Source organism: Orcinus orca, chromosome X, assembly GCF_937001465.1.
Source record: "Orcinus orca chromosome X, mOrcOrc1.1, whole genome shotgun sequence".
NCBI classification, from domain to species: Eukaryota; Metazoa; Chordata; class Mammalia; order Artiodactyla; family Delphinidae; genus Orcinus; species Orcinus orca.
Window position 1 is genome coordinate 5,886,368 of NC_064580.1, and position 25,108 is coordinate 5,911,475.

Sequence of the window (25,108 nt, forward strand, 5' to 3'; positions counted from 1 at the left end):
TCTCTCCCATCTCACCTCTCTTTCTGCTTCATCCACTCCCTCTTTGCAACCTTCCCAATTATCTGCAGAAACACAACTCACAAAGCAGGCAGCAAGTACACTTTCAAAGATAAATGTAATAGGAAGCCCGTATTAGCTCCTTTTACAGTTTGCATGATTTCCAGGGCAAAGATATCTTCGATGTTTAGCAGGAATAACCAACTTCAGCCTTGGAGAAAAAATAGTTCCTTTTATTAACGATCCTATGTAGTGCTTTTGGCAAAGGAAGATGGAAGCTTTGGGTTTCAGCAGATAGATTTACGGTTGCATCTCTGACCCTTTTGTGACAAAGTAACACGCACGGTAGAACAGCTTTACGCCCTACGAGGGGTAAAGTGCCAAATGAAATCACTTGTCACCCCTGCAGAAAGGCAGGCTATTATCACACTGATGTGAACTCTCATGGGAAAGGAGCCCTTCCTGCCATCCCAGGAGAAAGCCCATCACTTATTGTGAGGCAGGCGCGCCTCCACGTGTCCAGACGATCCTGTTGGTTAAACACGGAGACCCAGCCGCGCGTTAGCGCAACAGCAGAGTGGGGTGCAAACGGCAGTAAAGAGAGAGACCTTCAGATGGTCGTACTCAGTGAAGGAAGTCAGACAGAGGAAGGCAAGCATCATAGGATACCACTTGCACGTGGAATCGAAAATGTGGCACAAATGAGTCCATCGACAAAACAGAGACAGACTCACTGACAGAAAACAAACTTACGGGTACCAAAGGGGAAAGGCGGGGAGGGGTCAATCAGGAGTTTGGGACTAGCAGATACACATACTATATATAAAATAAACAGCAGGACCTACTGTGCAGCACGGGGAGCTAAACTCAATATCTTGTAATGACCTACAAGAGACAATAATCTGAAAACATATATACTTATAACTGAATCACTTTGCTGGACCCCTGAAACTAACACAATATTGTAAATCAACTCTACTTCCGTAAAAAAAGAGAGACCTTTATAAATACACAATCATGAAGAAACGTACATATACATAGACACAGAGAGAGGAACGAGATATGCTTTAAGAGCATGAATGTTAATTTTATTACTTATTTGAGTTCCTCAAACGATGTCCAGGGAACAGACTTCCCATTTGAAATGCATCAGACGACTGCCTCTTAGGTGTGGGGCGGTGATCAAGGGCAGTTAGAGTTTTAAAGCAATGATATAACCAGTCACACGTTCTCCAGCTAATTCGTAGGTTAGTTCTGATATTTAAACTGTTTTTTCTTTCCAGACACAGCGGTTGGAATAATTTTACTTCCCTCATTAACAAAAAAAAAGAAAAAGAAAAGAAAGACAGGAAAGAAAGGAAGGAAGAAAGAAAGAAAGGGAAGGGGGAAGGGAAGGGAAGGGAAGGGGGAAGGGAAGGGAAGGGAAGGGAAGGGAAGGGAAGGAAGGGAAGGGAAGGGAAGGGAGGGGAGGGAAGGGAGGGAGGGGAGGGGAGGGGAGGGGAAGGAGAGGGGAGGGGAAGGGGAGGGGAAGGGGAGGGGAGGGGAGGGAAGGGAAGGGAAGGGGGAAGGGAGGGGAAGGGAAGGAAGGGAAGGGAAGGGAGGGGAGGGAAGGGAGGGGAGGGGAGGGGAGGGGAGGGGAAGGGAAGGGAAGGGAAGGGAAGGGAAGGGAAGGGAAGGGGGAAGGGAAGGGAAGGGAGGGAAGGGAAGGGAAGGGAAGTGAAGGGAAGGGAAGGGAAGGGGGAAGGGAAGGGAAAGGAGAAGGGAAGGGAAGGGAAGGAGAAGAAAGAAATCCCCCTGCAGTATCTAGACACTCAACAACTTAGGGAAGCTGCAGAAACTGCATGGCAGGCAAATTCCCAGCTATTACATAGTTTCAGGACATGTGCTCAGCACAGTGTTGTCCAGTGGAAATGGCACACAGAGCAGCTGCGTAGAAAGTCATGGGTCCCCGTGGAGCGACAGGGAACTTTATGACCACAGTGGAGTCTGTTCTCGCTTTCCTAACACTCCGTAATGTATGCGTGGAATAACATCCCGTGTGATGCTCGCACGCTGTGAAAACAACGTCTGCTTTTCTTCTGCTTTTTAATGTATCCTGTACACATGGGGAAATAAGGGGGGAAAGATGGATGGAAAACTCTGAACTTGGAAGGAAGTGAATATAATAACTGTATTATGTACATTAGAAGACGTATTAGGTTAATGACGACGGAAGGTGGATTTTTTAATTCGTCTTTATAAGATCTCCTAAACGCACATTAATTCAGTGTTAAATGGATACGGACTAACCTCAAACATCCAGACCAATGTCTGCGTGCTTTTGGCAACACGCAAGAAAATGAAGCTGGGCTTTGCTTAACATAATGCACAAAACCGTCCGTCTTCCTGCTTCCACTGCTGATGCCGACACACAGAAGTCTCTGTAGCCCTTTATTTCCCCAATTCAGTCAACTTGTAAACAGTCACTTGCAACAGAAAGTGATACTAGTAACGTATATTTCCAATACCAAGCATGCAGTATATGCACATTTTTTGCCCTGTCCATAAATATCAACATGATCGAGAACATGTTCAAGACCAGTGTATACCAAAGTATGTTTTCTGCTGGCAAGAGCGTCACTCTAACTTGATGCCTGCCACTTTGGGGCGCTCTGTGGGTCAGCAGTCAGGGGCTGCTTCGTCAAAGAAGCGGACGACAGTGTGAAACGGATCTGATGTTGGGAAGGGCGATGGCAGATTCAGGAGGGAAGAAAGCAAGCCTGGAAAGGCCTGTCTGTCTCCACTTACTATTACGTCTGTCCCACATTCGGGAACACGGGGGCTCCTTTCATGATCTCGCCGAATTGCGTCCATCAAACTATTCATATCTTTGTTTTAACCGTAATTCAAAACATATTAGACACGTCTGTAACGGGAATCTTGTAGCTATTGAGTAAACCAAGAGGTAGACAGCAGACGCTCTCGGGGTGCCACCCCTGTCCCCTGTCCTGTGCTATTTCAGGGCATGTCCGCTCAGCTTGTAAACGACCACACCTCTGTCTGCACCCAGAGCAGGCTCTGTGCGTGTGCAGGACACAGACGCCCAGGAGCAGCCCGCCTGCAACGCCCCAGTTCCCCAGAGGGCGAAGGGCTGCCCACAGTGGCAACTAGCGTGAGAACGCGCCTTTGTGCTCCGCCTTCCCTTCCTGGTCACCTTCCCCTCTCACCCCCGCCCCTGCCCACCCGGTGTCCTGGATCCTTGCCTCTGTAAACTGCTTCCATGTGGAGCCTTAACTTGCATGGGCGTCTGGGGATCACGTCCCTGGCAGGTCATCTCCCGCATCAGGAGTCCCACGTGCAAACGCCCCTGTGATTCCACACGTATCTACACCTGTCTCCCGATGCTTCCTAGGGTTCACTCCCCACGCCACGGGATGGAAAAGTTTCCAAGACCCTAGGGTCTGGCAGGCTTGGTGCCCAGAAAAGCGAGCGCTTCATCCCAGGAGTAGCCTAGGAAGGCAATTCACCATGTGGAAGGGTTACCATTTCCATTTTCTCCATTAAGAGACAAAAAGTAGAAAGGGACATTATACATTAGTCTATTAAATTATCTGTAATTTTAGTTTTTAAGGTTGTAGCCAACTTTCCTTCTCAAGTACCAGGGAGAAAGACAGTATAGAGCATTTAAATAAGTAAATACAGAAAAATCACCTCAACCTTGGGGAGGGGCGTTGGCAGGGGTTAGCGATAAAAATATCCAGAAACGGTATTCACCTGGAAAGAAAAAGCCTGAAACTGACTTACCAATCTATGAACAACTCAGAATTTTCTTATAGAAAATAGGTATTCTAAGGGGTTAGGATTAAGTTATAGGGAGATATAAGAGTTAAAGGGAGGGCTTCCCTGGTGGCGCAGTGGTTGAGAGTCTGCCTGCCGATGCAGGGGACACGGGTTCATGCCCTGGTCTGGGAAGATCCCACATGCCGCAGAGCGGCTGGGCCCGTGAGCCATGGCCGCTGCGCCTGCGCGTCCGGAGCCTGTGCTCCGCAACGGGAGAGGCCACAGTGGTGAGAGGCCTGCGTACCACAAAAAAAAAAAAAAAAAAAAAAGAGTTAAAGGGAAATTAACTGAGTAACCAATCTATTCGGGCAAACCACAGACTAGTAATTTTGTATTTGAAAGTAACCCTAAAGAAGAGAAAGACAGGAATTTTGGCTTTTCTGTGAGAATCAGGATGAATACCAGGCAGCAGGCCTAACTAAACTAAATGATGCCCACCTTACCAAGTTTTTTTATCGTCCTATTTAATTTTGCTTTTATTTTCAGAGGTGTTCGTGGAAGATGGAAAAGATCCTTGCCCCTTCCCTTGAGTCAGCCTTAAATGATCAAGTCTGGTCCCATATGCAAATTCAAATGCACTAGAAAATGGCCTACCCTTTGCACAGACAACTATTTTGGAAGCACTATTTCTTTCTTAAAGTAATTTTAAACCACTAGAAGACGTACAACTGGTACAGTGCCAGTTGGTTCTGGAGCAGGGCGGGCATAAGTGGGCTTTTAATTAAATGAAAATGCACCGCTTTTGGAAGCGCTGCAGTGACCGTTAAAATGTGGTGCTATTTGCTTTTACAAACCACACCGCACATGCATCCTTCCATACGTCTCAAGGCAAGGCGCATTCCGGACTTCAGTCCTTGTGCTCTGCAAACCAAACGCGTGTGTGCGCTGGTCATCACAGATCCTCTGGTGGTCTCCGGGAAGACGCATCACAGAACGGGGCTGGGGGCGAGGGGATGACAGACCTGCCTGACGGCTGAAGACATTGCCAGAACGGTCCACCTCGTCTCTCCCCATCTTACTCCACTGCATTTACAAATATACAAAAGTGCTTGCTGGGGGAAGAAAATGTAACAGTCTTACTGAACTAGAATTTATATCCCATACAGTTCACTCAAGCGTGCAAGCAGTGATTTCTAGTGTTTCCTACGGGTGTGACCACCACCACTACCCATTTTAGAAGGATTCCTCTACCCCGTTAAGATCCTCCGTGCCCTGTCGGGAAAATTTTAAGGTAGAAACAAAGTTATTTTTGTGTCTTCAGCTGCTCCTTTGATTACTCGTGTTTCCATCACGTCCAGGGCCCTTCACCGGGGTACGTCCACCCCTCAGAAAAGCCCGTGTGCAGGAAAGGCCCTAAAACACAGCAGTCGTACTGGCTGGGCAACGATTACTCTTCTGGAAATATGTGCATCCCCAAAGGAAGAAAAGCGTCTTCCCCTGAAACGCCCTCTTGTCTCAGTCATCATCTCTGTTTTAGTCACACCAATCGCCCAGCAGTTCCTGACCAAAGACCCTGGAGTCATTTCCTACAGGCCACGGGTAAGTCCCCAAAGCCTGTCAGAGTCACCTTTCCACATGAGCTCCCCGGACAGCTGACTTCTGCCTCCGTCCACGTTAGTGTCACCTTTCGTTACTGCTGCTGCGTCACTGGTTTGCTGTGCTTTTTAGATCCACATATAAACGGCAACGTAGAGCACTCGTCTTCCTCTGTCTGGCTCTCTTCACTCAGCGCAGTGCGCTCTGAGCGGGAATACTGCACTGGCGCTCCGTACCGTGACCCTGGACATCCAGCACGCCCAGCCCCTCCTTCCTTCCAGTCTGCACCCTTTTCTGCTCCACCCTCAGGCTCCACCCCCTGGAACCGGAAGGCTCTTCCTTCGGACGGTGCAAGGCCAGCCCTTCACTCCTTCATACAGCATCTCTTCTGTGGCTGCCCTCCCTGAAATAGGAAAAAACAAAAGCACCCCCTTCCCCACATCTCCCGTGTCTGTTCTTTATTTTTCGCACTGTCAGTTATCACTCTCTATCCTAGTATATGAGAGTGTTTTATGTATTAATCTTGTTTACTGTTTCCTCTCACCCCCAATTAGAGTGAATCCGTGTGTGTGTGTGTGTTTTCCACAACAGCAGACATTTTTGTCTTTTACTTGTTACCTCAGTGCCTAGCACAGTGCCTGACACAGAGCAGGTGCTCAACAGACATGTGTTGAATAAAAACAGGGAATGAAACGTGAGTGATAAAACGAGACCCCAAACACTTTATTTCTACCCTAAAATTCTCCCAGTAAGCCAGGGAGGCCCCTGGAGGATTCTAAAACTGTATAAAGGATACTTGCACGACTTTATGGTAAATCCTAAAAATCACTGGCTAACACACTTAAGATGAGTGAATTTTATGGTATGTAAATATTTCAATAAGGCTGTTAAAAATTATTTTCCCAGTAAGACACAGTTCTACGCTTCGTGAGAACTGACTAAGGTGAGGGAAGACAGGGTACCACCTTGTAAACGGCGATGTATCCTTAGCCACATCCTGGAGAAAATGCTTTCAACTGTTTAGTGGGTCTATTATATTCCCATCATTCTGTGGCGCATCTTCAGTGGAAACAGTAGAATCTGGCATAAATTCTAGGCTTATAGTTTTGGTTTCAGAAGTGCAAGAACTGAAGTCTGGAATGCTGAATGTTGGGCATATTTGTAAAACCAAGAAATAGAACAATTTAATGGTGACTGCAAGGTTTCCCCCAAATGGTGCACTTTCCTTCAACAAAAGCCTGTTTAAATTTGAGGGATGCCGCTCTAATTCTAGACATACATGGTCCTCAGACATGTAGGAAGGGCTGGGACAGCACGGCCTTGTTCCTTCCCCAGAATGGTTGGCAGCCACCGGGCCGGCCCTGGGGACTGTCACAGGGCCTCTGCCCAGACCCCGTCTGACTCTGAAAGGGATTCCACCTCTGTCTGCAGAGGCTGGGAGCTGCTCTGCCTCATGTCTGGACATGCAGCCATGATCTGAGAGCGCCAGGCCCCAATCCTGCCGGCAAGGGAGGAGATGGGAACGCACTGTGACCACAGCACGCCTGGACCGCATTTGAACTGCCAAGGTCAAGGTGAACGCTTCTCCACTGTTAATTATTTATTCCCACGGCCTCTCTCAGTCCTCGGACCACTTGGAGACAGTCCTCAGACAAGGAAGGTCTGATGTCTGTATTTCTTATTTCATTTTTGGACCTGCTCAGTGTATCTGCCTCGGGGTTGGCGGGGGTGTGTGCACAGCACCTTTCTTTTCTTTTCTTTTCTTTTTTTTTTTTTTTGCGGTACACGGGCCTCTCACTGTTGTGGCCTCTCCCGTTGCGGAGCACAGGCTCCGGACGCGCAGGCTCAGCGGCCATGGCTCACGGGCCCAGCCACTCCGCGGCATGTGGGATCTTCCCGGACCGGGGCACGAACCCGTGTCCCCTGCATTGGCAGGCGGACTCTCAACCACTGCGCCACCAGGGAAGCCCACCTTTCTTTTCTTAAAAGGACTTTTTAAAAGACTTAAAAATCTACAACATACACCGTAACAGAATTCAGATACTAAATTGATCTGCCTGCAAGGTTCCCACTTGAGACCTATGATTGTGCAGAGAAAGGTGTGGCAATATTACCTGGTGAGAAACGGACAGACTAACGGAAACATACCTTTTACCCAAAATGGAACGGAAACTGCAATTTATAGCAGCCAGTTCAAACCTTCCCATTTTGAAAGACATGATTGATGTTACCAGTCTCACATTATTCATTAATATCATAATGTATTCTTAAAATGAACTTAAACGAGCTCCCTAAGAGGATAACTGCTGGTTAGTAAGGGAATCACCGGACGAACCTCTATCCATGAAACTGGCCCTCACTATTAGCCAGGCAGATGTATCATGAATTCAGAGCGCACACAGCCATCTCAACACAACTGGAGAAATAAACACGGAGCTATTATTAATACCCAGTCAAATGATGTCCTCCCACTATCACAGACTAAACTAACCACAAATGTAATATAGTTAGTATTCATCGGATCCCACAGAGGTTTTAAAATAGCACTGAAGTAGGAACTGAACAAAATGATAGCCATGATAAAGTGACTCGGGAGGGATTTAAATGCTGCCTCTTACGAAACAAAAGAGATTAATTCACACTCAGTATAGCAACGGTTTCAAGAAACCTGCATAGTCTGATGTGGCAGAAAGTAAACCTTTCTCTCCAAAAATTCATTGAATGGTGCTTGACTCAGAATATATTGAGAGAGCCAACGGAAGTTGATCATGGAAAACCATGACTTCAGAGTTGAGAAAACCCCATCACATTATCTTCTGCAGTCTCTCAGAGGTAAAAGCCCAGGGATGGTCCTAATCACAAATTCGCCGGCACCTTCAGACCCATCTGGTCCCGTTCGCTAAGCACAGCACAGCCACCTGTTGGCCAACCACACGTAAGAACCTGGAGATGAGGTGGATGCGCCCCCATGGCGAGTTGGGCATAGAGGGACAGGCAAGCGATACTGACCTTTGGAGGAGCGGAAGTGTTTGCTGGGGGCGGTGAAGCCTCGGGTCCCGTGCACGTTCACGGCTGCCACGCGGAACTGGTACCACCTGCTGGGCCGTATGTCGGTCAGTTGGACCCGCTCATCCGTGGTCTGAGGGGAAAGTCAGAGAGCACAGAGATCCCCTTTATCCTGACGTGCCCGTCAGGTCTGTTTTAGAAACACACGCACTTATCAGCCCACACAACACAGCCTCGCCGTGCCCTGCCCTCCTGGATGAGAGCAGCCCGTCCTGCTCCGGTAGGGGAGTGGCTCTCGGGGACCAAGGAATTCCTAGGGAAGGTTCCAACTGCTTGATTCCATTCATAGGTATTTCACCTCAAAGAGTCAAAGCTCTCTGGAAGTCAAAATCTCGTGACAAATGCTTGGGCTGTTTTAAAATCTGGTGACTAAATACAGCATTGGAGAGATTTCATCAATAAATTATACTTATGGATGAATAAATACATGAAGTAATCATTACAGTATAGAGAAAATGAAATCGACTTTAGTTTATAGAAGGGAAATGCCTCCTACTTGCTCGCCAAATATAATTTTGGAAGTATGTACGTGAACCCACACGCTTAAATTCTGGAAGTACATTGCAACCCAAGACTTTTTTGTTTAATTTGAGTAAATCATGTAAGATCTGCAAAGAGTCGTGTTCCTGAAGGGTGAGGGATGTTTCGTCCAAGAAAAGGTCCAGAGAAGAAAACTGGACAATGGGACAGGTCCACGGGTCTTGCTGTCCCTACAGCTACGTCCCAAGATATCAAACAACTTGAGCATCTTCCCACTGCCCTCCCCTTCATCAAACTCAGGGCAATAGGCCTGCTTCCAGCAACGTCCTAGGGTAGACGTGAAACCTTGGCCTTGACTCCGAGGGATAGACGCCCGAGTTCTATGCCTCACGTGTGCCAAGTGCTGAGCTCAGCTTGGCGCTCGGTGGATAAAACTGGAAAACAGAACTGAACTGAACCCCTCCTAAAGCTGAGTTTATAATAACTTACTGAAAAGGATCGTCATGTGTATTTTAACATTCAAAAGAAGCTAAGCATTTCCGAGATCAAAGGAAGAAGATGACTTCAAGTGTGGCTTTCTACCTCGTTTGGCAGAATTTGAGATAACATTTTCACTGACTTGTTCGTCTAGTTTTAGCTTTCAGTTTAAGGAACTAAAGCCAGCATGCTAGCCACAGCATTCAGCAGACAGAGAAAGGAAGCATTACATGTGGTATTAACTAGTGAAAATAGTAATAATAACAGAAATGATAGTGCAAGGTCTTTCCTCTCTCCGAATAAGAGGATATGAAAGAGAAGGGCTTATCATCAGTTACTTTCATAAATCTTCAAATTTATAATTTGGAAATATTTGGAAATTGCATAATTTGGAAAAGTTACAAATGATACTGTAGCATTGTTTAAGGGAGAATGCCATGTAAACCAAATATAATTTCAGGCTGTATTCTGAACATCTTTATGTTTTGTTAAAACACAATTTTTTAACAAAATAGGTATGGAATAGAATTGCTAAATTTATCTGACCGTTTTTCTTCCCCCCTAATTTAAGATGTTTCTCTTAACATCACATTTCTCATTGATTTGGGTGATATTTCAATTATTTTAGTGTCTATCCTTTCTGAGATGCTACTGTTGCGAAAGGGACCAAATTCTTCTCCTAAACACCTGAATGCTGACATTTATTTTATATTTACTGAAAAAACATCATGGGAATCTTGTCCTTGGAGAAAAAAATGACCTGGTCAACTTCAGGACAGAATTTCCCCCTATAGACCTACATGTAGAGAAGGCATTTCAGTTGCTGAAAAGCATGAAGCAGTTGTGTATTGAGAATTTATTCTTTTCTCCATCCGTGGAGTCTGCCTGCAGCTGGTAGTCCATTTAACAGCTCTTAAAAAGAAAGAAAATATTTTGCTTTTCACATCCGCAAGACAGAGGAGGTAAAGCACTGGGAAGATAAACTCCATCCAGGTGGCCTCCCAGTTGGTAAGCTGAGCAAGAAGAAGAAAGCACTTAGGGGAGATTGATGAGCTGCTGGCCGCTTCCCGCTAAGTAGTTTTGTGATATGAATCTTCCCCCTGCCACGAGAGTCCCATGCGGAATAAAGGCTTAAATGTAGGAGGAATAGAGGAGAAGTCGTTGAGATGATCAACTAGCACACTGGCGAGTCCTACGGGTGTTGCATTTCCCTCACTCTAGTCGGTTTTAAGTTTATCTCAAGGAAGCGTTCTTCTCGGAATAAATGTGGACACTCATTAGAAAACCGTCTCCCTTCCACGTGCGCTGTGAACACATGAAGCCAAGTTTCTCGTGGTACCCGGTTACGCCTACAGAGCCCATCCCGTCTTCCGCCGACATGCAGGGCACGTCCACCTTGCATTACGTGATTTCGGTGCTCAGGTGGTTTTGGCCGCGGCACAGCAAGCTCAGTTTCTCTCTGTAGGCGAAGGAGACACCACCTCAAGGGGAAAACAATGACTATGAAGCACTAACCTGGGCTACCGTCTGCCAATGCGTGGCGTCGTCTTCACTAGGATGGATTCCATAATTCCATCTTCTCTGTACCACGTAGATCACAGGCTCAATTGAAATATTGAATTTTGAGGACCACTTAATCTCCAGCTGCCCGGACTGCAGTTCTGTGAATCGTAACTCCTTCCTGGGCTTCAGGGGGACACCTGAAACAGAACCGCGCCACTTAAAACAGCCCGTGTGTGACTCGGAGTGCGGTGAAAGTTGAGAAAGAAAATCTACGGAAGAGACAAATCTCATCTCGTGACAACGGATCCTCTATTTCCTTTCTTAAAAGCAGCTCCTCCCTATCAGGGGTTCACATTTGAAATCTCCTGACACGAAGTTCAGTTTCGCTCTCCCAGTTTTTTAGAGGATCTAAACGGATTCCTGATTCTGAAAAAGGTCACCTCTAGAGCAATGCCTTTATGCGTGTTCTTCCAAGTAAATCCTGTTACCAAGCTGCACCACTGGAGGCTAACCCAGAATCCACACGGGGCGACGGTCAGGAGGAGGCTTGAGCCCTCTTTCCCACGTAACACGCTCCGTCTCTGCCGACAGATCCCAGGGTCCTTAAAGCACGGTTCTCAAGTTTGCTCTCCTCTCTATCTGAGCGAGTTTTCCTCTTAAGGAAAACATCATAAAGCCCAATCGTCTCACGTGGTCCAATCTTACAAGAATGGTTTCCGAAGCATGAGTCTTGTGGATTCCCCAACTGACTGCTGGACCTCTGCCCTACTGACTTACCGTCTAAAATTGGAAAAAGATGAATTGATAATGTTTGGTTTGGGCATGAGTGAGTGCCTGGCTTCAGAAGTCCCTCACAGGTGCCTCACTGGAAAGTAGTTCATCATTTTGATTCCTTTTTCCCCCTACAGTGCATGCAAGTTGCCTGGTAACTGAAAGATTTAAGAACCACGGTTCGAAATAGCAGCCGTTATGGAAAGGGAGTTTTAAAACCAATTTATAATACTAACAGGACATATGAAACTAACTGAATTAGGTCGAGTCTATGGCATCACGATGTTCAATGCCATCCAAACCCAGAACACCAGCTGCATTAAAATCATTCTCTGCTGAGAACACGTATTTGCCTAAAGCACTGACAGCTGAGCATTGGAAATGGTTAGCTCAGAACGCTGCATTCATTTTTCCGTTTCTTGAGTTTAAACTGAGAAAACTAGAAAATGCACAAATACAAAACATAAGCTCTGATGCATGTTAGTGATGCGGCTGAATTCAACTCATTTCATTCTGATCTTGATCCAAGACAAATCTTGTGCTGGGAACTTTTAAAGGCATTGAACACTGAGGTGGACAGAGGTGGATAATTTTAAAATGGCATATGTATATCTGCTCAAAAGCTCACTGACTCTTAAAAACTATTTTCTAGGGCTTCCCTGGTGGTGCAGAGGTTAAGAATCCGCCTGCCAATGCAGGGGACATGGGTTCGAGCCCTGGTCCGGGAAGATCCCACATGCCACGGAGCAACTAAGCCCGTGCGCCACAACTACTGAGCCTGCGCTCTAGAGCCCGCGAGCCACAACTACTGAGCCCACGAACCACAACTACTGAAGCCCACGCGCCTAGAGCCCGTGCTCCACAACAAGAGACGCCAGTGCAATGAGAAGCTTGCGCACCGCAACGAAGAGTAGCCCCCGCTCGCCACAACTAGAGAAAGCCCGCGTGTAGCGACGAAGACCCAATTCAGCCAAAAATAAATAAAATAAAAATAAAATAAATAAAATTTTAAAAAACCCAAAAAACTATTTTCTAAACAACCACAGTCACCGCCCCTATTGCATTCTCCATGTTGATTTGCCGGCGGGTTGTATCTGTACGTTGCCCTTCACTTTACCATAAAGTTGTCTCATGTGATCCTTGCTGTGACCTCATCAACTGGGTGAAGGGTGAAGCAGCTACATTCTGAGCCCCAGGGAATTGAGTCTGAGGAAGATTAAATAAATTGCCTGGAGCCATGACCCATCTCTGGTTTCTCCCTGAATTTTCTGCCACATTTTGGATGAGGAAAAGCCACTTAGAAAGGTAGAGAAACAAAGGGGTTTCCGTAGCTCTGCAAGTCCCTCGGACATTCGATTCTAACGTCCTTGAAGTTCCTGGTTGCTGTGGGACTCTTCCGTCCTAGTCTTTGCTCCTGCTGTGCCCCTGCAAGAGCCTTTTTCAAGCTCATCTCAGAAACTTCTCGGTGCATAACCTCACACTGACGCTTCCATGCCCAGAATGCTTCTGCAGAGCGAGTGATTCTCACATCTACCCCCAGTCCCTCTCTGGGCTGCAGGACCTCATCCACCTGCATAAGTCCCCTCTCAAATGCCTGTCCCCAGATACGCCCCTCCTCCTGAGACGTAGGTCTTCGTGACATCTCTAGGCTGTTGGACATCAAAGGGTTCCCAGAACCTTTTGTCTTGTGCTTGCACCTACCAACATCCTGTGGCTTTACTGCAGAGTATAATTTCAGGAACCCCTCAGTCATCCTGTCTCCATGGTGACCACCTGTTTTAGGCATTTTCCTCTCCTGTCTGGACCATCACCATAGCCTCTAACCCATCTCCCTGCAAGCCAATCTCTTTTCTCTAATTCCCTCTTCACCGTATTTGTGGTTATTTTCTTCAAGTGGAGGAAAGAGGCTCTCCTTCTCCTTCTCAGAGCGTTCAAGCGCATCTGTTTGCTACAGAAGGGAGGGAAACGTCTCTGCATCTCACTCGAGGCATCCATCTTCACCACCACCTACCAGTTATCTTTCAGTTGATCTCGTGGTACATTTTACGTGTCTGTCGCACACCTGCCTTTACACCCACAAACACACTGCCAGGCACTCCCTACTACCACGGCCTGTTCATGGTGTCTTCTTCACTCTGAAATCTCTTTTCTTCTATTTTCGGACCACAGACCCTGGAATACTTCCAGGCTCAGTCCAAATGCCACCCTTCGGAGCCACTTTCCCTAAGGCTCCCAATTGGAAAGAAAGGCTCCATTCTTCTGCTAGCTCTTCAGCATTTAACCTGTCACTGTCGAAATGCACTTAACTGCCTCCCTCCACAGCCAGCTCGCGTAATGATGTCTGCCTTCGCCACAAAGCTAAAACCCCAGAGGTCAAGAACCACATCTCCTCAATTTCCACGTCACCATGTCCTCGTAGAGAGCGCTCTGCAAGAGCGAATGGCCCAGAACTGTTCGCTGAAGAAACAGCCCAACCCGCTCTTATTCTTCTCTCAAGAATACACCTGGGGACGTAAGAGGACTCGGAACATTTACACACGTCTTTGGGACAATGGTAAACCCCTCTCTGCTTGAGACTCACGGAGGGGAAGGAGAAGACTTATCGCAGGCGTTCGGTGCCACCTTCTCTGGCGTGTGTATCCTTTCAAGGAGCTCACATCTCCTTTTCTGTCAAGGTCCTATGGCTCAAACATTCCTTTACTTACTATTTAAAGAGACGATGGCTGGCTAGTTCCTGAACCTCACAGAGCACTTGCTCTGAGAGCACGTTCTTGGCTCTCCATGTATAATCCTCTAGCGTAAACGCAGCTACAGTAAATCCTCGAGTCACTGAAGCACCCTGAACTCGTCGGCAGCAGAGCTGCCGCTGCTGAGTTGCATCCGCACCCCTGTGCTCTGAGGCTTCAGTCTTGAATATCATTCAACTACCAAGAGGCTTCATGGCACACGATGACTGTCAGGGCACTGTCAGTTCAAATTCCTTCATCTGAGAATCTCTTTAATTATGATGTGCAATGGTCTTGCAATTTGCATTTTAAGAAACGGTCCATCTGGTTCGCATTAGGGTCAGCTGGCTCCCCTGATTGGGAGTCACTGCATAATTGTGTGCAGATGGGGCTCAGGCCTGGACCCTCAGCCCTCACGTCAGTCCTTTCACAGTCCTCGTGAGCTCACCCAGCATCCCGGCTGCATAACCAGATGCAGAGGATGGATCTGTCCTCAGTGTGGTTTTTATTATGTAAATGACTAGGATCTTTCTTTTTTAGTATTTTTGAACGTATTAGTCATCTGAAATCTAAACTATTCTGTTAAAAACTTCAAAAATGCTATCATATAACATCCCACAATACATGACAATATCGGTGCATTTTTTTTTTCTTTAAAACATAACAAGTATTTTGGTGAAATCAAAGGAACAGAAACCAATGCTTCAAAAAATGTTGAAACTATGCTGATAGAAAGCTCAATAAAGACAGACCATCAGCAGTTGCAAATCATCACAAGATCTGACTGTTCATATAAATATACTTGTCACAAGTCTAGGTATGAAAATGCAGCAAGATATTGTGTTCCGGGCTTTCCTGGTGGCACGGTGATTAAGAATCCAACTGCCAATGCAAGGGACACGGGTGCAAGCCCTGGTCCGGGAACATCCCACATGCCACGGAGCAGCTAAGCCCGTGAGCCGCAACTACTGAAGTCCAAGCACCACAACCACTGAAGCCCGCATGCCTAGAGCCTGTGCTCTGCAACGAGAAGCCACCGCAATGAGAAGCCCGTGCACTGCAATGAAGAGTAGCCCCCGCTCGCCACAACTAGAGAAAGCCCACGCACAGCAACAAAGGCCCAACGCAGCCAAAAATAAATAAAATTAAATTAAATTAAAATTAAAAAGATATTGTGGGGCTGCTTCCCTGGGGGCGCAGTGGTTAAGAATCCACCTGCCAATGCAGGTGACATGGGTTCGAGCCCTGGTCCAGGAAGATCCCACATGCCGCAGAGCAACTAAGCCCGTGCGCCACAACTACTGAGTCTGTGCTCCAGAGCCTGTGAGCCACAACTACTGAGCCCGCTTCCCACAACTACTGAAGCCCGCACGCACTGGAGCCCGTGCTCCGCAACAAGAGAAGCCACCACAATGAGAAGCCTGTGCACCACAACGAAGACTAGCCCCTGCTCGCCGCAACTAGAGAAAGCTCGCGCACAGCAATAAAGACCCAACGCAGCCAAAAATAAATAAAATAAATTTTTTTAAAAAAAGATATTGTGTTCCAGGGATAATATCTCTCCTAAGGACAACTGTACTCAAGGAATTTGTGCTTACATCACATTAAGGCACTCAGTCACTATAGTCAAAGTGTGAAAAGTTAATTTGTGAAAAGTGGCCCATCTCCAAAATCCTGAGGTTTAGGTATTTCAAATACTAAGAGATTCATGGAAATAGTAAGTCAACTCCATCATCACATCAGATCTTTCTGGGAAGAAACAAACTGATCTAGGATTAATTCCTGGTTAGCACCTGGTAAAGAAAAATGACCGCTGTGTCACGGCCACCTACCTAACTGAAGGCCACAAACTACTCTGAATGTTTACACTTGGAAAACAAGTTCAGCTTTTCTCTTTCCCGCCCCAAACCAAATGTCCCAGTTGGGAGTGAGGAGAGGCAGTAAGATACTAAAGCATCACCTCTAGACAGAGGACAGTCCAACTAGGCTGTAAACCAGACCTAAAATAGGGGAGGATCAAAGGAAAACCAGTGCCCCAACGAACCGGAGCTTGTGTTTCACCCATAGAAGACCAGCTTGGGAATTTCCCACAGTCTCACGAAGGTGTGCGTGTCAGAGACTAGCACCTTTGGGCCTGGTTTACCCACGGTAACATGGTCAAGTCTTCCAGGGGGCTGCTTCTAATAGTTTTACTTGAAGGGTGAAGGAAAAGCTCTCTTTTGTTTTCCTTTTTTCAAACCCTAACACCAGTCTGTAAAGTTAACTCAGGCATCAGGCAAGGACACTTCTCACAGCATAATCCAAATTAGATGCGCAAATGTAACACGGGACATTCTGTTATCATTTTTTCAAAACACACAGTGTTTTGAAAAACTCAAGTTTCCAGCATATATAAAGCCTCCTAAGGTATGAAATCAGCCTATACCCCATCTTCCTTTCTACAAAAGTGGACCAGACAGAAAGGATATATGTGTTTCCATGTATTTAAAAAATTTTTCATTAACTCAATAAGCGATAAAAGGGACAGCGGATGGCACATAGCAATTTATGGCAAAAGTTAAGAAAGTGATTGGTCCACTTCAGTCAGTGTGTGCGTATGACCACCTTGACGAGGAACTGCTGGGCCGGGTGGAGGTTGGTGTCCTTTGATTTTGCACCCCGGTGCTCACCCAGTACAGGTCGTAAGCAATGTCAGGCACTACCCATAACTCCTAACACATAGTCAGTAATTACTAACTGAGCTGAAATGTGTCAGTACTTGGAGATCCAGGTGACATCAGTCCCTTTTAAACTCAAAATGGGGAAGACATTAAGAAAATGCCCTCTGGGATTTCCTATGAGCGGACACTTCAACAAGTAAATAATGAATGAATGAAACGGACGTGAGGAACTTACAGGTTTGCCCAACAGAATTTGGTTCTTCACGAGGTATACTTTGTATCTAATTTAAATATTACAACTCCACAAACTAGCTGGAAATAAAGTTCAAAGAAAAAAAGCTCCATGTTATTTATGAGCCTAAAAACTACTGACAAATCAGTGGTTGTATTAGATTTAATCTATTTGATCTTGATCTGTCTTTTACTTGAGCTATAATATAATAATGCAGGGGTGCCCAAAGAGGGCTTGAAGTTTAGGGTCCTATTACAGTAGCTGGAGAGAGTCAAACTAAAAATGACAGGAGAGCTGGCCCAGGTGGGAACAGGCATTAGACGCATCGCTGCTGCCAACCCCTGGATCCCCTCGGAGGCGGCCTGCGACCTCAGCCTCAGCACTTGTGAACTGACAGCGGGACTGGTCCAGCTCAACCAGCGGTGGAGCTCCCTCTTGCTAAGGAAAACGCCTGCACAGACCCGGCGCGAGCAGAGACAGGCAGGCAAGCTCGTTTCCCACCGGTTGTTTTGGGGCAGTAAGGGTGCGCTTACGAAGGTGAGAAGGACAGTGACAGCTGGGCCTCCAAAGGTTGTCAGGCTGATGTGCATGCATGTCGATGGCTGGATACATGTTTTTCTCCTCATAAAGCCAAGCGCTGGGTCAGGAAGGACCCTTTCTCAGAGAGGCTGGGACCATCAGCACCAGAAGCCTCTTTTTTTCTTTTTTGCGGTACGCGGGCCTCTCACCGTTGTGGCGCACAGACTCTGGACGCGCAGGCTCAGCGGCCGTGGCTCATGGGCCCAGCCGCTCCGCGGCACGTGGGATCTTCCTGGTCGCGTCCCCTGCATCGGCAGGCGGGCTCTCAACCACTGCGCCACCAGGGAAGCCCAGAACCCTCTTTTGATGACTGTCAGATGCTCCCAGGACATGGAAGCCAGCCTTCATTCAGAGAGCAAGGAAAAAATCTCTATGTAGTGTGTGTGTGTGTATATATATATATATATTTTTTTTTTTTCAAAATAATACTATCTTATCCTCGTGCTCATTATGCAAAAGTCACTGTCAGGTCAACAGAGTCTTTTTATTCTATATGCGGTTAGCCCTCCATGAATTGCCTCTGTCCACAAACACCCAGGTCAAGACTTACTTGTAGTAGAAAGGCGACTTCGGCACTTGAGAAAAGCCCATCGTATTACGTTTAAATTGCAGCTGTCTTTTAATCATTAATCATTTATGCTGGCCCTTTACAGACTATTTCCCTTATTCTCGGTGAACCAGGCATACTTGAAATTCATACGGACTCTTCACTGCTTTCACGTGAAAAGCACATTTTAATTTATATTGACTCCTTCAACCGCCTCACTTTTAAAACAAAAAGGGTTTTACAAATGGGTTTTCAACCATCATTCTAAAAGCATCCTATTTTTATGGTAAATGCTGATAAATAGCAAATGTTCTATAATAACAGAACAGGTTTCATAATAGGAGACTTTTAAAAAATTAAATGGTGTTAGATTGGACACAAGTGATTTTATGTAGTTTATAACAAAAGGCATGGAAACAATAAAACTTTAAATCCATTAAGGAAACGTCAGTCTGTTAAGAAAGGGAAAGCAGCAATTATTTTGAATCTGAGACAGTATTTGTGCCAGGTTTCCAAGGATCTTAGGGGAAAAAAAATGGAAAACTGCGTGGATTCCACAGATTTCAGATAAGAGTATTTCCGAGTGGCAGCTGGAGGAAGATGGCGCAGGTATGTGTCTTCTGGGAGACCTGAGTTGTTATAAGCCTAAAAATGGACTTCTGAAAATAGTCAACAAGCCCATAATGCAGAACCGGCATTGCAACAACATACACTTGACGCGTGAGAGGGAAGGTGCGAGAGAGCGAGAGAGATCTCTTTCTACTTATAATGAATAATGCCTAGTGACCGATTCTCTTTTTCTCTTCAAATGAGACCCAAAAAAAGTAACGAAATGTTATGTCTCCCATAGTATGCTTTCTGGCATGCCAAACTATACATGACACAACAGCATGGGTTTAACATACAAGAACCTTGTCACACGCACAGAAAGAGGCATGTAACAGCATAAAGGAGTTAAGTGCTCTAGCAGCTGCCTGTGGATGTAAACCGTTACATCGGCTAAACTGTTTGGTAACTTGCATCCCTATCTTTTGGAAGAGGGCAATTCCTCCATCTGGGAACTGAAGATACTAATCAAAATATTGAAAGTTCCCTGCAAGCACACTTCTGTTCTTGGACTGTGCCAACAGAAAACCCACAATACTCATGCGTCTATTATGCGTTTTTCAGCTGGGCCCCATCGCCAGCCTGTTTTCCAAGGATGCGAATACAGTTACTCCAAGGTAGCGAGCGGAGCTCCGTTCATTTACTCATGTTGGAGAAAAACACACAAAAAGTTCCTGAATTGATGGTGGCCTTCCTACATGTTAACTTCTAAACGAACTCATATGATATAGCTATTACTTTTAATAACTTTAAATGGAGTGTAATCTATAAAAATACGGAGCCACGATATTGTACACCTGAAACTAATACTGTAAGTCAACCATACTTCAATAAAAAAATAAGAAGAATTCCCATGAAGGATTTACTCCACCCCAGTAGGAGTTCACTGGGGCTGATTTCTATGGTCCAGTAAGTATTTTCAGATGTTTGTATGTGGCACAAGGTACATTTTCATACAGTTCTCGCTTTCCTTCCAAGTCACATCTTTGACATCCTTCCTCACACGCACACAACCCCCCCGTGACCCTGGAGGTCCCCTCGCCTACTCCGCTCTGCTCCTTACCTTTGTACAGAGTCTTGGGCACCTGGCAGGTGTGTCCACATCCATTGGAACAACACTTCTTAACCCCAGAGCATTCACTGTCCACTTCACAGCTTTCGACACAGGCGGCGGCAAAGCCACTGGCCTTCTCGGGAGCTGGGCAATCCCCCTGCTTTACCGACAGGATGTACTTGAGGAACTCACAGCTGGTCAGGCATTCATAGTTCTTCTTGGGGAACAGAGGCTGGGAGAGAATAGAAAAAAAAATTCTCCCATTAAAGACACATGGAGTCTGATTTCCAAGGCGTCAGAAAGGCAGGTCAAAATTCTTACTCCATCAAAGTCTCCCCTGAATTGTTCACAAAGTAAATGTACTTGCTTTCTTTCCCCCTAAAGAAGTGATCTTTTATGCTAATTTTTTAAAGGACTACGACCCATGACTTAGAACTTTATTTTACATGCAACAGATACACGTCAATTACACATACGCGCATTCACAGATTATTGTTACATTCTAAGTTCTGATATTGTAAATTTAATGTACATCGAGACATCAATACTCTGACAATTAAATACCAGGGAAAAATTTCACACTCTTAATTACCAAAGGTGGAAAACTAGAAACACTAGCTAGGAAAAGTATCATTTCAAGGTTTGAATTAGAATTGTAGAAGAGAATAAAATTGATTGTTAATAATCATATATAGGGCTTCCCTGGTGGTGCAGTGGTTAGGAATCCGCCTGTCAATGCGGGGGACATGGGTTCGAGCCCTGGTCCGGGAAGATCCCACATGCCGCGGAGCACCTAAACCTCTGCACCACTACTGAGCCTGCACTCTAGAGCCCACAAGCCACAACTGCTGAAGCCCACGTGCCACAACTACTAAAGCCCGTGCGCCTAGAGCCCGTGCTCCACAACAAGAGAAGCCACGGCAACAAGAAGCCTGCACACCGCGACGAAGACCCAACACAGCCAAAAAAAATTAATTCATTTTTTTTAAAAAAACAAAGTTAAAAAGAATTTTTTTTAATTAATGATACATAAAATTTGAAAATAACATGAATTGACTGGATCAAAACTGTGTCTCAATTCAAGAACTTTCCAGGTAAAACAGAAGAAAGGTCATGCTTTCAATACTGAGGTACCACAAGTCTGTAGCTAGTTAATTTAAATTAAAAAAAAACTTTATAAACATTTAAAGCATCATCAGTTCTTAAGGCTCTTCTGTCTTATGCACTTTCACAGCTCATTTTTCTGTTAGCTACTAGATGTTTTACTTCATTAGTTTTTTTTTTTTTTTTTAAGGATACTGAGTTGGTATGGTGTGGGGTTTTTTAATATAAATTTATTTATTTTATTTATTTTTGGCTGTTCATTGCTGCGTGTGGGCTTTCTCTAGTTGTGGGAGAGCGGGGGCTACTCTTCGTTGCAGTGCGTGGGCTTCTCGTTGCGGTGGCTTCTCTCGTTGTGGAGCACGGGCTGTAGGCACGTGGACTTCCATAGTTGTAGCACATGGGCTCAGTAGTTGTGGCTCACGGGCTTAGTTGCTCCATGGCATGCGGGATCTTCCCAGACCAGGGCTCGAACAAGTGTCCCCTGCATTGGCAGGCGGATTCTCAACCACTGCGCCACCAAGGAAGCCCTTCATTGGTTTTTGAAGTTCTCAATTCAGGTCCAAATCTAAGTTAGGAATCAAAGAAGCATGTGAAAGGATCTGGAACAATTATAGAGCTTTGGCCAGCTTTCCTCTTTCAACAAAATGTATACATTACATGCACTGACGAAAATAGTTAAGTTACTAAAGTCATTGGCCTCTGCCACACCGGCTGAGATTTGCAAGTAGACATAATTTTATTAAATCTGGCAAGCGTTTACTGCTTGCTAAGTTAGCAATCACAGGGACTTAGTTTGCACTATGTATAATCAAATCAACTCACGGCAAACATCTTCACACATGAAAACGGAGTATAACTTGGGAGTCAGATAACGAAGTAAGGGCTGTCTGTTCATATGACTCTAATCATCTTCATGCCAACTGCCACGCCCTTGAACTGGGAGGCACAGGAAAGCAGGAGCTGCTATCTCCTCCCCTTACTGATTTACTCACCGAGCTAATTACTCACCGGACCAGAATTAAAAACAAATAAAAAAAAAAACACTGGTGGAGACAGATCTGCAACATTTGTTCCCACTGAGCGTAAAAGAAGAATGATCACAATTAGCACAATCCTTTGGATCTTCCAGTTGACGTAGGGTTGTTCTGTACAATTCTTTTCCTTTTTGCTATGGATTCAAAACTGTGATTTTTTTTTGTTGTGGGGGGGTGGGTATTTTGAGGTCCATGGAAACAAATCAGGAATCAAAGAAAGTTCCTCTCTGCACTGGACCTTTCTAGACGGGTCCCTGAGCTTGCAGTGTTCCAGATGACATAATGAATATTATATTAGATTGTGTACACGGAGAACTAGGCAGGGCTGTACCAAGTTAGCTCCCAACAGCTACTCAGCAGGACTGGACTCACGGAGGTATCTTTCCTTTTCCCACTGCTACGCATTTCCTGTTTAACATTTCCAAATTCTTCTGTTATTCTGATCATAACGTTACAAGAGCCAAAGACAGAGAGGTGGCTTTGCTTCTCCGACAGCGTGACCATCCACAAGTCTCCAATATGCCCCCACCAGGCCCAGCACTGAAATCTGCAGGGAGGGAACTGGGCCCCCTTGGAATTTATAAGAAAGAAATAGTCTTCAGTCCTTGAACTTAAATGAAGATCATCTGACAAATACGTGAATTGGTACAGTAATCTCACAGAGGCGTTCTACTTCACTCTTCTATTTGTTCAGCTCTACTGAAGGCAAATTTTGATGTTCTCTATCAATTATCTTAGATAATCCTCTTGGATTAGGTTGAAAAATATTAATGGTCTGAATATAAATTAGAGAACATATGGTATCTGTACACAAGGTCTCTCCCCATGTCTTTAATCATTGCTTAATGAGAATTTACCACTGAATGGAATAAGGACAAAAATGCTCATAGGTGATAGAAAACGATGTGTGAACATTAGGACTCTAGATATAAAGAAATGTGTAAATTGGTCCCCTGATCACCAGTTGGAAATCCTGAGAGCAAAAGATCATTTGGGTGCAGGAAAAGAAACTTCTGACCTTTAAGCGTGTCATATTTCTTGTGCCATTACAACTTAATCACTCGTAGACTCGTCAGGAGGGATGTGAACATTTTAGCAAAGGTGCGGGTTACCCAAATCACAAGGAGTGTCATGCCCCTCAACTTCACAGAAATGAAAACACGCATGGCAACAACAGATGCACCTACTGAATGCTGCATTTCTTGTTTATACAACTGCATCCAGTCTGTTAAGGCAAATTATGAATTGTAAAACTATGTAACTACAATTCCTTTATAAAACTACTCGTATGAATAATTTCACACAAATAACCATTTCTCCAGGTCACTGGCTCGAGTTTAAAATTTGGAGAAAACGTAGTTACTATGCTGATTAATTTTTGTTTGTTTTTTGGTTTTTTCTGCCCTGTCCATATACAAAAACAAGAGCGGAATAGTCTTCAAAGATCATGTATTTTTCTAGAGTAGTTAGGGCCTAAAGGATGTCATTATGCATCCAAAGACGGGCTCAAAAAAGCAAAGAGGTGAAGGAAAATGCCCTTGGGTGCATTGCATTAAGGGGAAACTCCCCCATATTTTAATTAACATTCTACACGATACTAATAAATTCTTATAAATCTCTCCTACATCCCGTCTCTTAGCCCAAAACTCAAATGTGTTTTCAGTGCCTCACCTAGGCAACACACTACGCTCACCTTTCTTGTGGCAAATGGTAAAATCGAAATGAAATACTAACAATAGTAACTAACTGTTCTTGGATGCTTTTATAAAAGATACTCTTATCTTCATTTTGTTTGGTGTGAAATGCAAGGTACTTCACCATAAAATAATTTGTGCGGCAATCATGGGATGACGAACACAAACACATCAAATTCAGTAACATATACTAATACGTTAGAAATCCTATAAATATGAAGCCTCAGGTATGGAGAAAACTCTGCATTTGGTGTCTGGTTCAATTCACCAGAACTGCACATGTGCCCAATCTCAGTACAGAGCCTTGGCAAAGAGCCAGGGCCTGGGGGCTCTCTCCTGGCTCCAGCCAACACACAGGCGTGCAACCTTCAGTGTGGACCCCTGAAAGGAGCTCTCCACCATCATCACCACCATCCCCGCCACCCTCACCAGGGACGACCCGAGGAACCAGCCGTGGTAGGTCATCGCTAACAGCTGCTGAGGGTCTCCCACCCCGTCACCTCTACCAGCTGCTTCCCTAGCTCACCCCACGTACTCCTCCCCAGGCCCTACAGCCAGGATTATTTCCATTTCACAAATGAGCAGACAGAAGCTCGGGGAGGTCGTAATTTATCCAAAACCACAAACAAGTAAGAGTGTGGGCCAGTGTTTATCTAAGGGCTGCCCTGTATCTCAGGGTAGAATTAGAGGATGGCCAAGCCAATGGCTTTCAACTTGCTTCCCTACTAGGATAACCTGGGGACTTCTAGCACTCCGGAAATATCCAGGACTAGAGCAGAGGGGAAAAATGCACGCGGGTGCACAAACACACACACTTATATACCTGTATATATGTAAACCATATATATATATATATATAAATCAAAAGGGCAGTTATACTCCACAAATACTGATAAGAATGGGCAACGCTGAGATATAGCTTGCACTACTGAACTCCAAGGATAAAGATATAATTTTTCAGGCATTCAGGTAGAAAAGGCAAGTTCATTATGATGGAGAAAATAAGGTTTCTCCCAGGTTAATTTGTCTCTATAAAATTTAATGTGTGACGGCAATACAGCAATGGCTATATACTACTAAAGAATATATATATATGAAATCAGCTAAGTTGTTATTCAAATAAACATGTGACAGAAATATTCTCAAAGACATAAAGACTCAGAGAATATAACACCCATGAGCCTTTCTTGCAAAACTATGCAATGGTAAAATTCAGCTGTTCC

At 45.2% G+C, this 25,108-nt stretch overlaps 1 protein-coding gene across 6 annotated transcripts in view; it reads right to left on the reverse strand.

Moving 5' to 3' along the window:
* Positions 1–25,108, reverse strand: part of ANOS1 (anosmin 1) — a 675,260-nt gene that overhangs the window by 36,551 nt on the left and 613,601 nt on the right. For all 6 annotated transcript variants that reach the window (XM_049704920.1, XM_049704921.1, XM_049704922.1 and 3 more), the window contains 3 exons: positions 20,063–20,285; positions 10,891–11,075; positions 8,362–8,491 (listed from right to left, as the gene is read on the reverse strand). In XM_049704920.1, the coding sequence (XP_049560877.1) occupies positions 8,362–8,491; positions 10,891–11,075; positions 20,063–20,285 (538 nt within the window). The remainder of the gene's footprint in view (positions 1–8,361; positions 8,492–10,890; positions 11,076–20,062; positions 20,286–25,108) is intronic.